At 42.2% G+C, this 16,646-nt stretch overlaps 1 protein-coding gene across 1 annotated transcript in view; it reads left to right on the forward strand.

Moving 5' to 3' along the window:
• The window catches only part of LOC136611486 (organic cation/carnitine transporter 2-like), a 52,391-nt gene extending 36,239 nt beyond the window's left edge, over window positions 1-16,152 (forward strand). The window contains exons 3-10 of the mRNA XM_066591142.1: window positions 1,274-1,428; window positions 4,416-4,587; window positions 6,645-6,771; window positions 6,852-6,952; window positions 9,490-9,704; window positions 11,954-12,136; window positions 14,673-14,808; window positions 15,457-16,152. Coding sequence (XP_066447239.1) covers window positions 1,274-1,428; window positions 4,416-4,587; window positions 6,645-6,771; window positions 6,852-6,952; window positions 9,490-9,704; window positions 11,954-12,136; window positions 14,673-14,808; window positions 15,457-15,538 — 1,171 coding nt within the window. The 3' untranslated portion in view covers window positions 15,539-16,152. The remainder of the gene's footprint in view (window positions 1-1,273; window positions 1,429-4,415; window positions 4,588-6,644; window positions 6,772-6,851; window positions 6,953-9,489; window positions 9,705-11,953; window positions 12,137-14,672; window positions 14,809-15,456) is intronic.
• Window positions 16,153-16,646: the final 494 nt, after the last annotated feature.

Raw genomic sequence — 16,646 nt, forward strand, 5'->3', positions numbered from 1 at the left:
TTGTTGCGGCGAAATTCCCGGACTGAATGAGACTTGCCGCTGAATCACGGGCTTCTCGTCCGCTTCTCGTTCAGCTCTTCACCTCATCCGTGTAACACACACATTTTTAACCCCAAAACGGATGAAAACATAGTGTTTAGTAGAACCATAGGCTAGAGTGGGTTAAACATAGTCAAGCAGTGCATACATTAGACTGTTTGCAAGGCATACGTTTTTGTGCTTTTTTTTTGTGAGTTTGAACAGTGTAGCCTACTATTTCCCACAAAAAAACACATATGGATGCATAAACTTTTTTTTTCACACTGCAGTCAGTGGAGCACATATGAAAATGTATGGCCTTAAAGGGGTTGTCTCGTGCATTAATTATGAGCCATACAGAAGTTATTCACTTACCTGTTCCATAGCTAGCATCCCCGTCTCCATGGTGCCGTCTAATTTCAGCGTCTAATCGCCCGATTAGACGCGCTTGCGCAGTCCGGTCTTCTCCCTGGTGAATGGGGCCGCTCGTGCCGGAGAGCTGGTCCTCGTAGCTCCGCCCCGTCACGTGTGCCGATTCCAGCCAATCAGGAGGCTGGAATCGGCAATGGACCGCACAGAGCCCACGGTGCACCATGGGAGAAGACCTGCGGTGCATCGTGGGTAAAGATCCCGGCGGCCATCTTAGTAAGGTAAGGAAGAAGTCGCCGCAGCGCGGGCATTCGGGTAAGTACTAAACGTTTTTTTTTTTAACACATGCATTGGGTTTGTGTGGGCGCGGGACAACCCCTTTAAGTTTCCTTATACCATTTTTGTTATCAAATGCCTTAAAGGAAAACAAGTGTTGAACTACAAAACTTTATTAAGAAAAAAAAAAGTTTACAGTGAAAAAACGTATACGGTTTTCATATCAAAAGTGAAACATGTACTGCACTCACGATATTAAAAACATCCGTATGCTTAAAATGCATTCCTTTTTACACGTTTTTTCAGTTACATTCATTGTAGATTTAAAGCAGACATGTAAGTACCAGTGTGGATGGGTCCTAGCCCTGCTAAACTGACCGCCGGCTCTATTGAGCCAGTTGCAGGATTTCTCCCTGGCTGATGGAATTCCGGGCTGCGGTGTATATATACGCCGTACCGGCTGTGTGACTGGGCAAGATGTAGCGGCGACTTGGTCGTGGCTTTCTCTTGTTCATGCATTTTTTGGCGGGTTTCAGACGTGTGAAAGAGGCCTTAGTCGCTGGGAACGTCATTCTCATCTTTTATTTTCTTATGTATTTCTTCTCTACAGCTTTGGAAGAAAGAAGGTCCTCTTTGTAACAATGGCCGTACAGACTGGCTTCAGCATCATCCAAGTATTCTCTACCAGCTGGGAGATGTTCGCCATCCTCTTTCTCATTGTCGGAATGGGACAGATCTCTAATTACGTCGCTGCCTTTATATTAGGTATGGATAGATTTTTATATGGTGAGAAGACATAGCCCTGAATCCTATGTTGTACATCGCAAAGGTTATTTTTTATGTATGTGTTTTCTCATGGTAAGTCTGATAGTGGAGTCATTTCAGTATCGGTAACTTGGATGTAGTTGGGTATGCCGGATATAGGATAGGCTACGTCATTCACAGATCATATCTCTTGCTGCCGATGGGCAGTGTCTGCAGTGTAGACACATAGAATGGACTTAACAACAAGAACATGTACTGTTTGCTTAAATGGATTATCCTACAATTAGATTTCACATTTTTTATGTTAGATCAGACAAACTAGAACATGGTTTCAATGGGAATATTTAGTAAACAGTGCCCCTCTGTCTGCGTATCACTGCTACTTCTCATGATGACCCCTGATCTTCTCTCGATTTCCTTTCAGAATTCTGGCGGACTCTTCAGATGTCAAACATCTTGTTAATGATTGTTTGGGATAAATTTCTCATTCTAACACCTGACTCTCATATTCGACTACTAATACTACCGCTGATTCTGAAAATGGGGGTCTGGAAAATCCCCAAATTGATAGGCTGGCGGTCAAGAATGCACGCCATCACTCCATTTATTTCAATGGGACTACCGGAGATAGAATTCAAGTACTTGACTATCTCTGAAAGACCCATTAAAATAAATGCTCTACCGCCACTCCATTCATTTGGGGATGCTTCGGACCTCCGTTATCAGAGTGAGTGGGGGTCCCAACGATCAGCAAGTTATATCTTATGAGGGAATAGGGGGGTCATTCCGTGTCAGTTCAACCAACGCTCCCGGTCGACCATCCCAGATTTCAATGAAACTTTGCACAAAGATAGACCCTGACCCTAAACTAAGATATCCAGAATATTAGGCTTTAAAGTGCTTTGGTTCATGAGCTACAGGTCTTAATCTAGGGGGTTGTCATGTGATTACAGCGCACAACCTGAAAAAAGTGGCGATTTCAATCCATTGCCAAGCCAGTTCCAATGACTCTAGAGCAATGAAACTTCACACACTAGGAGAACTTTTGGTGCTGAATCCAGCTAAGCTACTCAGACTGCCACTCTTATCATCATTCTGCCACCATTGCATGTCAAAGTAGCTGAAAAATTCTATCGCGCAAAATAAAACTCATATTTTAAGCAGTAATAACTCATAATCAATGCAATCCAACTCAGCTATGAATTTATCAATGTGTACTCCATAGAAATGTTTCTCATTATTCACATTATGGACCCAAAGGATGCATAGCTCTTAAGATACAATGAGTCAAAAATGGCAAAAAACACTTTTTTGCTAATTTTTCCCTTTTTCAAAGGCGCAAATCGGAATGTACTCCATTTTTATTTTTTTTCATTTTTGTTCTATTTGGAAGAGAATTTTTTGCTCTACAAGATTACATGTTTTTCATTTTGTTCCTAGACCTTCTAGATGGGAAAATATCGATGCCTGTGAAGGTCCTATGCACTCGTGGAGGTCAAATAATAAAATAAGTGTAAGTTTTGCATGGATGTATAATTAGTTTAGAAATCATGAGAAGGTAAATTATTTTTGGAATGAGACAACTTTTTGTGCTCAAGAAACTTATGTGATCAAAAATTGCATGGCGAGTTCAGGTGAGCCACAAGCTTTGGCCTAAGATGGTCAGAATATCATTGAGTGTTGCAAAATGATTGTGGTATATTACAGTGATCACTGGGCTTATTTAGCACTCTATCCAGATTGGATACTAAGATTAGCTAAGGCTAGCATAAATAACTAGTTATTTATTACACAAATGCTAGCCTTAGCTAATCTTAGTATCCAATCTGGATAGAGTGCTAAATAAGCCCAGTGATCACTGTAATATACCACAATCATTTTGCAACACTCAATGATATTCTGACCATCTTAGGCCAAAGCTTGTGGCTCACCTGAACTCGCCATGCAATTTTTGATCACATAAGTTTCTTGAGCACAAAAAGTTGTCTCATTCCAAAAATAATCTACCTTCTCATGATTTCTAAACTAATTATACATCCATGCAAAACTTACACTTACTTTATTATTTGACCTCCGCGAGTGCATAGGACCTTCACAGGCATTGATATTTTCCCATCTAGAAGGTCTGGGAACAAAATGAAAAACATCGAATCTTGTAGAGCAAAAAATTCTCTTCCAAATAGAACAAAAATGAAAAAAAATAAAAATGGAGTACATTCCGATTTTCGCCTTTGAAAAAGGGAAAAATTAGCAAAAAAGTGTTTTTTGCCATTTTTGACTCATTGTATCTTAAGAGCTATGCATCCTTTTGGGTCCATAATGGGAATAATGAGAAACATTTCTATGGAGTACACATTGATAAATTCATAGCTGAGTTGGATTGCATTGATTATGAGTTATTACTGCTTAAAATATGAGTTTTATTTTGCGCAATAGAATTTTTCAGCTACTTTGACATGCAATGGTGGCAGAATGATGATAAGAGTGGCAGTCTGAGTAGCTTAGCTGGATTCAGCACCAAAAGTTCTCCTAGTGTGTGAAGTTTCATTGCTCTAGAGTCATTGGAACTGGCTTGGCAATGGATTGAAATCGCCACTTTTTTCAGGTTGCGCGCTGTAATCACATGACAACCCCCTAGATTAAGACCTGTAGCTCGTGAACCAAAGCACTTTGAAGCCTAATATTCTGGATATCTTAGTTTAGGGTCAGGGTCTATCTTTGTGCAAAGTTTCATTGAAATCTGAGATGGTCGACCGGGAGCGTTGGTTGAACTGACACGGAATGACCCAGGGGACTATTTGCTTTCATGGGACCATCTCCTTAATGCTTACACCATGGGGTCATCAGGCCAGAAGAGTATCTTATTATTGAAGATCCATTGAAATATTCAATGGAAACAATATAAATCGGAAGAAAAATGTGCTCACCCCTTTTTGATAAACACCAGCCATTTCCAGACTTACTGTTTTCACTGCTGTTTTTAACAGGATCTGAAATACTTGGCAAGTCTGCTCGTATCATCTTCTCAACATTGGGCGTTTGCATATTCTTTGCTATCGGGTACATGATTCTGCCTTTGTTTGCCTTTCTCCTCCGGGACTGGAGGATGTTACTGATGGCTCTGAGTATTCCTGGGTTACTGTGTGTCCCCTTATGGTGGTGAGTAACCCAAATAAATTCTTTATATATGGGTGTTAATCTGTTCATCCTATCATTGCTTATTATTTCCTCCTAGGACTTTTATTTTTAAAGTGAACCTCCAGTTTTTGGTTAAAATTCTGTCCCTGACCCAGAGGGTGGAGAGGATATATTACATGGACATGCTTATCTCAGATGTCCCTTTGTTTCGTCACATCCCGGTGCCATTTTTGGACAGCCATTTTCAAACATGCACTACTGTATGGCCAGCAGTGATCATGTGAGCAGCACTGGACAATCTCAGCGTATGGCTAATACACCATATGTGATTTAGTAGGCATCCATCTTGGTCACCCAAAAACGGCACCAAGGACAGAGAGCCAACCAAGAAGATAATCTTTAGGTAAAATAAACCCTCTGAGCCCAGGACAGAATTTTGGCCCAAAACTGGAGAGTCTCCTTAAAGAACATGTGAATCTTTGTCATAGAGACAAATCACAAGATATTATTGGTGGGCTCTAGGTGCTCAGACCCCCACCAGTCACTAGAATGAATGACCTCTCACATTCTTAGATGCCATTAGCCTTTCTTGGGTGATACACCTGTGTGTTTCTGTGTATTCCATTCACTTTTAAGAAGTGTGACATCACAATATTTGACACTCCCAGAACATATGCAATAAATCTGCATCATCCATGTAAGATTTTGACAGTCTGAGTTAAATCTAATACCCATGTTAAATAACTTTAGTGGAGTACGATAAACTCAATGCACTAAATACAATTGCGATAATTGATGACTTTCCGATAGAGATATCATTAAAGTCATATGCAACACTGTGTCCAATTTATCTTGTCTAATATGGCCTAAATCTTTTCCCCATTTTACTTTTAGGGTTCCTCCAAAGGACGGGGGGATTATATAGCAAATCCACCTTGTTGCAATATCTGCTTAAATTTATTCCATAATTTAATTATTAAAATAATTGTCGGATATAATCCCTCATTTTCCTCCTTTCATTCCTCTGTTAAATTGGCAGAAAAAAATAGTCTTGAGGCTTAGAAGATACCACAACTCCTGAATATTTGAATTCCTTCACCATTTGTAGTTGCCTATGTTCCAATGAATAGTCCAACGGCACGAGATCTAAGGAAGAATTACAGTTTTTCCCCAGTAAATAGTCGACATCTTACCAAGTATATCCAAAAAAAGACTCATTGGTCTACCCACATCCTCCACATACAACAACAGATAGTTTCTGCAAATCTTGTCTTATGAATCCAACATCCTCTTTCAGGCTGAGCGGAATGGGAAGCCAAAACAGTATTGCTTTTAGTCACAGACATAGCGTCCCATGCATTCCATACGCTCAATATTTGCTATTGCCTCTAATTTTCTATGGGTAGCCTTATGGTGCTACCATAGCGCCACATGTGCACCGCTGGCTTCTTTCCTCCTTGTCATCGCAAATCGGTTAAACAACAGACAGGCCTCACAACAAACCAGCCTCGGTATTACTGCTTCTCCGCATTTCTGCTCCGCCACAACCGAAACCATGGTACAGCGCAATCAAAGGCCCAGGGACCTGCAGGGCAGAGTTAGAAACACCGCCTCAAGAGGAAAACTAAGCTAGCAAGCCAGCATAATAGATGGGGGTTCTCCTGCGGCATTTAAAGGAGTAACAGCCTCGATCAGCATGAACGCTGACTGCAGCTGTTGAGGGTGGATGTCAGCTGTCAAAGATGGCTGACACCCGCCCACAGGATATGCCATAAATGACTGATAGCTGCACAATAGGGATCCCACATGCTTGCTTGGCTCTTTCTGTAACTCCCATAGAAATGAGCAGAGACACACATAATGCGTTGCCACCATTAGCCAATTATCGCCCCCTGGAGGCTGCAGTTACCTCACCAGGCAGAAAAGAATAGGGGACCACCATTCTCCACATAGGTGGGCATCCAGATCTATCAGACATTTATGTCATAGTACATATTTACACCACTATAGTTTGATCTGGTTTAGATGATAGAAACTTATTCTACATGGAAGTATGAAATACTCTGTTTGTCTTCCAGGATTATTCCAGAATCTCCGCAGTGGCTGATTGCTCAGGGAAGGGTAGAAGAAGCAGAGGCCATAATACGGAAGGCTGCAAAACAGAACAAAGTCTCTGCGCCTACTGTCATCTTCAAAACTGCTGAGGTAAAGTTTGTAATGGTGTCTGTGGAGCGGAGACGGTCCTCCCTGTCAGACAGCTTCCTCAGACTATTATCTCTTCATAGCTGGATGAAACCAAGCAGCGCCACAGCCGACGATATACCATATTCGATCTAATGAAGACCCAGAACATCCGAATCATCTCCGTTCTTACCATCTTGTTATGGTGAGTTCAGATAAAATATTGGTATATGGTTCTATTAACCGCTTAACGCTACAGGTCGTACAGTTACGTCCTGCAGATTCGGGGTATGTATGAAGGGTAATCGCGGGTAGTTATGTCCTGCGGCTTTGGGGTATGTATGAAGGGGGATCGCGGGTAGCTCCTGCTCCATGCAACGTGGGTGCCGCTGTTTCTTACAGCCAACAACTGCCCTCAATAGCTCCGATAAGCTGTGCCGCTTATGGGAGGTGTTAACCCTTGTTTGATTGTGGGTTGCCAGGCGGTCGTCATAGCTGTCAGGGGGCTTCTGAAAGGCCCCAGGGCTATTACTGCAGTGTACCTATTAAGCCATGCCCGTGGCGTGGCTTGATAGTATGTCTGTCAGATAAGGTATGATGTAATGCTGTGGCATTACATCATACTGCATTAGCCATCAAAGCATCGCTAGTTCTTACTCCCTCTAGGGACTAAAAAGAAAAGTAAAAATAAGTTTTAAAAAAAATTGATAATAAAACAAAAATATTTGGTATCACTGCATGCGTAAAAGTCTGATCTATCAAAGTAATGCAATATTTACACCGCATGATGAACTTTGTAAGAAAAAATAAATAAACAACAACAGAATTGCACTTTTTTTTTTTTTTGGTCACCCTGTCTCCAAGAAAAATGCAATAAAAAAGGGATCAAACAGATGTATGTACTCAAGCATGGTACCAATAGAAATCACAGGACATCCCACGAAGATGGGTCCTCGCACAACTCTGTCGATGGAAAAATAAAAAAAGTTATGGCTGTCAGAAGATGGCGGCAGAAAAAGATAAATAAATAAATATCTTTGAAAAAAAATAAAGTACAGCAGAAAAAAAACTATGTAAGTTTGGTATGGTAGTAATACTGCAGTGGTACCGACCCATAGAATAAAGTTGTGTCGTTTTTGTTATAATGTGCACACCGTGCACAAGACACACCCAAAGATGGTGGAATTTGGGTTTTTTTTCCATTTCACTCCACTTTTAATTTTTTAAACATTTTTCAGTACATTATATGGTAGATTAAATAGTAAAAAACAACTCAAAAAACAGCCCTCAGTCATCTACGTTGATGGACAAATAAAGGAGCTACAATTTGTTAAAAGGGGTGAGGAAAAATCGAAAATGGGAAAGAAAAAAAAAAGGTCTGTGTCCTTAAGGAGTTAATAAAGTCATTAATATCCTATTAAGTCGTTAAAGTTCTATTAATAGAGATATTTGTCATCGCAGTAAGATTCCACAAACGTCTTTACAACAATAGACCCCAACCAACGGCCTTGTCCAAGTGCCACGGCTGTGACTCCCCCAATCCAGCTTACATACACAGTGCCCAGTGCATAATGCTGTATTCTGAGGTGGCCCCCTATTATAGCGTCCTTTGGGCAGGTACTCCGCCAGAGAAGGAAACCATGGCATACTCTACATGAATGTAGGCGACACATCGAAATCCCCCAAAATGCTTCGAGATCCCTCTGCATGTGTCATCGGCATTACATCCAGCATTTCTGTGGGACAGCCAAGTCCTAGTCAACAGCTGCTTAGCAAATGTCAGAGGCAAGTAAATAGATTGGAGCTCACTAGTCTGCCTTTATATCAGTGCTATAGATGTACAGATGCAGGCCCAGTCTTGTCCACCATCTGTATACATACCTCCGAAGTGTTGATGCACTGTGTATATACATCCTTCACTCTCCTGGCACATCTCACTATATGGTCCGCTGTCAGTAAAAGGATTGGGCCGGCACTTATAGGTCAGTTTGATCCTAATTAAGTGACGGGAAGTTGTAATGAGCGGCTCTCGGCCATGAAAAGTGATAAACAGCAGCCAACGCTATGCTATACCAAAAACTAAAAATGGGGGCCTTTGTTCCCTGGTATCATGGTGATAAGACAGGTTGATTTAAAGCTCACATATTTGGTATCGTTCTACAGAGGAGTCCGAGAAGATTATGAACACAATGAACGCTTTCCGTAGGATAACTATGGAAAGCGCAGCCTGATGTACACGAGCAGAAATTCGCATGCCACAATTTTCCACGATGGACCAATCATAATGGTAGGAAAATCGCGGTGACAAAGTGTTCTCCCAAAGCAGAAATCTGTGGCGGTATATCGCAACGTCATCTAATAAAGGACTACAATTTACTACAGTGCTGTAAAGTGGGTTACTGTGATGCGCCAGTCTATATTAATGGCTGTATACGTTGTACTGTACGCTATACAGAAGCCGCTCGAAAAGTAAATTCAATCCAGTTGGTTAACGCATACACGGTGTACTGTATGAGCTGCCGAGCGTTCATGTAACAGCTTGCACTGCCACCTGCTTAAGCGAAACCAGTTATTACTATAAATTAATAGGTTGTAAGCGCTGGCGGGCAGTGCCCTCTCTCCCTTTATGCCAGTCTGTGGCTGAACAAGCTCCTGCTTACTGTACTATCTGGTTTTATGTGGTTATGTATATGCGCTCCACCCTGAAATATATTGACGACATAAAATAATGTTCTATTCCAGGTTGACTGTATCCATTGGCTATTTTGGCGTTTCCCTAAATACTCCAAATTTGCATGGGGATCCTTTTCTGAATTGCTTCCTTCTGGCTGCCATTGAAGTTCCATCATATATTATAGCATGGCAGCTTCTTGGACATGTACCCAGACGCTATTCAATGTGTGGAACAATGCTTCTCGGTGGAGTTGTGCTGCTTCTTATACAACTTGTGCCACAAAGTAAGTATTTCATTCATAGAATGGTAGAGTTGGAAGGGACCTCCAGGGTCATCTGGCCCAACCCCTTGCTCAGTGCAGGAATCACTAAGTCATCCCAGACAGATATTTGTCCAGCCTTTGTTTGAACACTTCCATTGAAGGAGAACGTACCACCTCCCATGGCAACCTGTTCCACTCATTGATCAACCTCATTGTCAGAAAGTTTTTTTTTCTAATCTGTGTCTCTTCCCTTTCAGTTTCATCCAATTGCTTCTAGTCTTTCCTTGTACAAATGAGAATAGGGCTGATCCCTCTGCACTGTGACAGCCCTTCAGATATTTGTAGACAGCTATTAAGTCTCCTCTCAGTCTTCATATCTGGAAGCTAATCATTCCCAGATCCTTTAACCGTTCCTCATAGGACATGATTTGCAGACCGCTCACCATCTTGGTAACTCTTCTCTGAACTTGCCCCAGTTTGTCTATGTCTTTTTTAAAGTTGGTGTCGAGAACTGGACACAGTATTCCAGATGAGGTCTGACTAAGGAGGAGTAGTGGGGAATAATTACCTCATGTGATCTAGACTCTATGCTTCTCTTAATTAATAAGACTAATCCAGAATTGTGTTTGCCTTTTTGGCTGCTGCATCACACTGTTGGCTCATGTTCAGTCTATGATCTATAAGTATACCCAAGTCTTTCTCTCATGTGCTGCTGCTTAGCCCAATTCCTCCCATTCTGTATGTGCTTTTTTTCATTTTTCTTGCCCAGATGTAGGACTTTTCATTTCTCCTCGTTAAATACCTTTCTGTTATTCGTCGCCCACTGTTCAAGCTCTTCTTGATCTTTTTGAATCCTCTCTCTCTCTCTCTTCCCTAGTGTTAGCTTTCCCTCCTCGCTTTGTGTCGTCAGCAAATTTAATCAGTTTCCCCTCAATTCCATGTTTTAGATCATTTATAAAAATGATGAACAACACTGGACCCAAGTTACCCTATTTGAGACATTCTCCCAGTTGGATGTGCAGCTATTTATGACCACTCTTAGGCCTCCCTCACACAGGTGTTTTTTTTACTCCAATTAACACGGCATTTGAACGCCACCATAATCGTGGTATAACATTCCCAATGAAATCAATGCACGAACTTGCGATTTTTGTGCGATGTGTCCTATTGTCTTTCTTGCGAGAAAATCGCAGGCATCAGCTATGTTTTTGCAATAAAAACCGTGCTGATGCTCAGACATGGCATGAGCACATATACGATTTTTGATGCAATTTTCTCATGGCGATATCACAGTTGCCCGTGAGAAACTAACCCAAAAGTCATTTTTGTGCAGATCTGATAAACCTTCGACTGACAGAAAGCCACGGATCTCTGCATGGAATTATGTCCACATCCATCGTTGTGAGGATGTCATTGTATTGTGTTCTATATCTCAGTTGTAGTGGCTTGTCATTTGCAACAGCATTGTGGCATGGTGGCCTCGACGCAGGCCAAGACCTGTCGCCTTGTTAGGCAGGTCAAGTGTTAATGCACTATGTGCAGAGACTGCTGGTTGCTGTCTCGCTATGCTGCATGGTGCATGCTGACTGTTAGTCATTCCTGGGAGGAGGTTGGGGGTTCTCTAATTACTCTGCCAGTCCTCAGGTGGGGAGAGCTTTATATTCTTACCCCTCCCTTCTGCTCACTGCTGCTTATTCAGTTCCCTAGAGGAAAGGCTGGAGTTTGGTGTTCCTCTATGCTGGGTGAATTGCTACATATACAGATAAGTGCTGTAGTTTCCTTTGAGTTGTATTTTGGTTTCCCTTATTGTTTTTGCTTGGTGGTGTCAGTTTATCTCTCCAGGGCTTCCTATAGGGACCATCAGGGCCCAGGAAGAAGACAGTGGGGCTGCCTTTATTGAGGTGATAACTCCACTTTTAGGCAGGGACCTAGGTTAGTGCTAGGCTTCCTCCCCCCCTGGAGTGGTGCTACTGATCTGCTTAGTGTGGTGTTTACCTGTGCCGTGCTGAGCTTGGGGCTCTTGTGCCGCACGGGCTATACACATTGGCGTTCAGATTTCTGGTGCGGCACGCACTGTTCTACAGTGCATAGTGTTACAACTGCAGTAGTGTGAACATCACCCTGCGTCCGTGCTAAGCGCGGTGCTCATGTGTCGCACGGACGTGACACCAGTTGCGGTGGTGTGCTATATTCTATATTATTATTAGTAACAGAGTGCTATAAATAGTATATTCCTATATAATGTACATATTTCTTTTATATCTTTCCAGGTCTCCATATTTTGTCCACTATTATGGTGATGGTGGGAAAATTTGGGATTACAGCCGCTTTCTCCATGGCATATGTGTACACAGCTGAACTTTACCCCACAGTCATACGAAATATGGGTGTGGGCATTGGTTCCATGTCTTCCCGAGTAGGAAGCGTCCTCTCGCCGTACTTTGTTTACCTGGGTAAGATTAGTGCTACAGTTCTTGCAGGATGAGCGCATTACACCTGATTGTTAGCACGTGGATTTCTTTCTACTACTCTGAACTTTGCCCTAGAGTTATTTTACATATATTACCTGACCTCAGTTAACCAGGAAATAACTCATTATATCCACTCTGTGGGGAGAATTTATGACACTTCTTCAAAAAGAAAAACTGATGGGGCGAGGCCTCCCACAATCCAAGAGATTTACCCTAACTTCCACCAGAATTGGCACAAATATATACTTGCAATGTATCGATTTCAGTTTCTGGCGCAGTGACAACCAAGGGTGACCCACATTTATTATGAGGCATGTACCATAAATTTGGCACATTATACTCCAACAGACTTTGGATTACTTCTATACAAATTACTGATCTTTGTCAATCTGTGTGTTATTATTCCAGTTCTCTATAGTGTAAATATATACTGTATGGATTAGTTACATTAACATAACGTGCTCATTTCCAGCTATTTAAATGTTAAGATTAAGCAATTTATATGTTTCTAAAAAGTTACAGACAAAATATGTTTTCTAACTTTTACCCACATCTCTTGTCTTCCATAGCTGTTAGGCTGCCTTCATACGAGATTTGTGCACTGCGTGACGCACAAGTATGAACCCCCATCCGGGGTCATACATGTGAGCGATATTTTCCTGCATGGCACCGCGATGTGATGCGGGAATCAAATCGCGACATGCTCTATGTGGCTGCGTGCTCTTGCATCGCAGCACCCATTGCTTACAACAGGGCTGGCGGCAGTATTACAGGGTCTCCCATTGAAAACAGTGGGAGAAACTCTGTGATTCCCCGCCGTGGCTGATAGCTTCTTCCCCGAAGGGATGTGAGGCTGTTTTAACATAAAAATGCCTCACATGGTGGGGAGCGTGATATGGGGGAGGGATTCACGGCCCATATCACACTCGCTAGTGTGAAGTTAGCCTTAAAGAATAAAAGCAACAGAATGAGAAAGTGAAAATAGGAACAAAGTATTCATAATCATAGCAAAACTAATCTGTAAGGGGCGGTCGCGTTCCTTTTGCTGCATTCCCACAGATTTCTTCAATATTTTACTTGGTATTTTAAGCCAAAATCAGGAGTAGATGCAGAGAATAGAAATTTAAAACTCTCCATTATACTTCTCTTGTCATTAGGATCCAGTTCTGGTTGGGCATTAAATGGGTTTCCAGGCAAATACTATTGATGAACTATCCTCAGGGTAGGTCATAAATAGTTGATCAATGGAGGTCCATGAGTAACAGGTGCGCCTGCAATCTAGCAGCCAGGAACCAAACTTTCTCTTGCTAGATTGCAAAAACTTTAAAGCGACCCTCCGCTCATGGACAAAGAAAGATGGCTGCACCACTTCTCTGACTACCCGATGCACACTGCATTAGTATGGATCAGCAGTTGAGGATACTACATGTTGCTTTGATTAACCAGTGCAGTCCAGTGACCAGCCAGAGCCGCATGTAGTGTCTTAGACTACCAATGCAAACTATTCACCGTGTGTATCACATATCAGGGAAGCGACCATCTTTGTCCAGGACCAGAGCGTCACTTTAATCTCACACCATATATTTAGAGTGATGTTGATTTAAAGCCAGGGAGCATCAGCTATATATGAACTCTGTGTGGTGTTTAAGCCCATTTAGTCATAACGATTCTCGCTCAAAAGTCGCTCAAAAGACATCTTTTGAGCAATAATCATGTGCATTTACCGGGCAAGGCGATCGCTCAAAATTCACTCAAGCAGCAGTTTGAGTGACAGTTTTGAGCCTTCACTTTGCATAAGTATGTAAATGAAGCTCACGCTGTATGCAGAAGACAAGCGGGACCGCTATCTTCTGCATACAGCTGTTGTTTTCTCGGAGCGCTAAGCTGGTATACAGCTGAGCGCTCTGAGTGGGTATGCAGAGCGCTCCGAGCCGGGCTGCTTGTCTTCTGTATACAAATGTTTTCTTCTCGCAGCGCTCAGCTGAGCGCTCCGAGCGGGGTATGCAGAGTGCTCCAAGGCGGGCCGCTTGTCTTCTGTATACAGCTATTGCCTTCTCGCAGCGCTCAGCTGTATACAGCTGAGCACTCCGAGCGGGGTGTGCAGAAGACAATTGGGGTCTTGTATACAGTGGTTTTCTTCTCGGAGCGCTTAGCTGGTATACAGCTGAGTGCCCCAAGCGGGGTATGCAGAACACAGCTGGAGCGCTGTCTTCTTCATACTCCAGCTGTGTTCTCCAAGCTGGATACCAGCTGAAACAATAGTACCAGTGGTATCCCGCTGTGAACTCAGCGCGTGGCACTGATAAGGCTCATCTTTCTCTTTCAGCTTGCTAAAAGACAACGACGAATGACTCATTAACGAAAACTGTACGATGTCCGTGCAGTTAGACCCAACGATTCTCGCTCAAAAGATGGCTTTGAGCGAATTGTTAACAAGAATCATTGTGTCTAAATAGGCCTCTAAATAGGCTAATATTAAACTATAAAACCTAACACACTTTCCCCTCTATTTCCCCAGGTGCTTATAACAGGCTGCTGCCTTACATCCTTATGGGAAGCTTGACAGTAACTATGGGAATTCTAGTGTTATTCTTCCCAGAAACTTTTGGCAGACCTCTACCCGAAAATATGGACCAAATACAGAACTTAAAAGGGTAAAAAAATAACATTTTTATGTCATTTAAATAAAGAATAACTTTTATAACCTGTTGGCCAGGCTCTGATTAGTGTGGCCAACACTGGGCCTGAACAGGCTGGACCTATTGCCAGCTATCTACTGTGTTCACCTCAATGACTGCAGAAGGGGAAATGTTAAACCTCCGAAAACTTCTCTGGGAAACACTGTTTGTCCCAAGTGTGATATGTTAGACCCACGGCCAGCTGATGGCTTCCATTTATAATGGGGTGGTCTTCATGAGGCAGCCCCCCTTCCTGCAAGTGTATTTTATCTCCATATTTGGTCCTAGCTAATGTAAATCTTTGTATAGATTCACATGGCCGTATTTTTCTCATTTTTTTAAATGTTTTTCGAATGCAGTGTGACCAATTTTTTGTGTTTCTGCCTCAGTATTGCTATTATTTTCTATTGGGCAAATACAGATCAGTATTTACCAAGTAGAAAATAAAAACAATACGCAGACAAATAAATACTGATAACATATATGGTTTGTAATGTCATCTGACATACTGATCTGCATTGCAGACGTGTTACAACATACTCTCTTGAAACAGGGTTTTAAAGTTACTTATGTAGAAACTGTTCACTGCAACCGCACTTAATACACGTCTCTTTATATTTACAGGCTGTGTTGCAAGAAGAACTCCCATAAAGAAAATGCTGCAGAATTAAAAACTAACATCATATTAATGACCACAAAGTTATGATATTCTGATCCATTCTTTTAACGAACAGGGTATACGATCATGTGTCTTATGGAGTGTACTGTGCCTTTAAGAAAGACCGCCAGCAACAGCACATGCCATTAGTAGAACGTCTCCATATTTCAACAACCGTTGACAGTTCTAGAGCTACTAATGTTTTGTAATACAGGGTACACAGCCAGCGAGCCAGCTATTACCGTCACATATCCTTCTCACGTGGCTGCGCTGGGGATTTATATGGCATTTCTCATCCGTTTTTCTTACTTTTTTATATTTGTAAATTTGCGTTGTGTGATTGTTACTAATTTCTCGTACATTATGGTCATTGAGATGATGTTGACATTCAGATCTTTCGGACGTGTTTGTCAGCCTAGAACGTACCTGTTTTGCACCAGTCAGACCTGACTGCGGAACCCAAAGAGCTGAAGAGCACTATTTCCTTGCTTTCTTGACTCACATGTGCTAAAAGGTTATGAAGGGTTTTCTACTGTAAAGCCGCCTATATTAGGCTGAGACTAATTATGACCAAAAATCAGTTCTGTTCAACGAACGATTATAAAACACTTTCTATAAAAATAAAGCTTGGCAGCCGTGCTTGTTGCCTATTTTTCAACACAGCAATGAGTGTCTGAAAAGTGTAATTGCATGATGAGATTATACGGGACCTGTCGCGTCCTACCGATGATGGATTGCCGCAGGTGTAGTAGCCGAGCCGGTCACTGGAGAGTAGTCAGAATAGCCGAGAGTTGTTATTGGGAAGTGATGGTATGCAGTACAAATGGGATGAGACAGAAGCGTAGTCAATAGAAGCCAGAGGTCAGCAGCAGGAGGTATCAGTATGCTTATAGATGAGCAGGAGGAAGAGGAGCTTGATCAGGGTGGTGGAACACAATAATCACACACTGAGGGAGTGGCAAAGCCAGGCTTTTACATGTGGTACAATCAAGGCAATAAGTGGGGTCAGAAACAGGAGGCAGGAACTGATAACTGGGATCAGAGAACAAGGCTGAGAGTTATGCAGGGAAAGTGTCCACAAGCTGGATAGCTCAATAAGAAGAGGTTCCCGATTCAAGTCCTGACAGGACCATTCACACGGGACGGAATACGTGAT

The sequence above is a fragment of the Eleutherodactylus coqui genome, chromosome 2, assembly GCF_035609145.1.
Source record: "Eleutherodactylus coqui strain aEleCoq1 chromosome 2, aEleCoq1.hap1, whole genome shotgun sequence".
Lineage (NCBI taxonomy): Eukaryota > Metazoa > Chordata > Amphibia > Anura > Eleutherodactylidae > Eleutherodactylus > Eleutherodactylus coqui.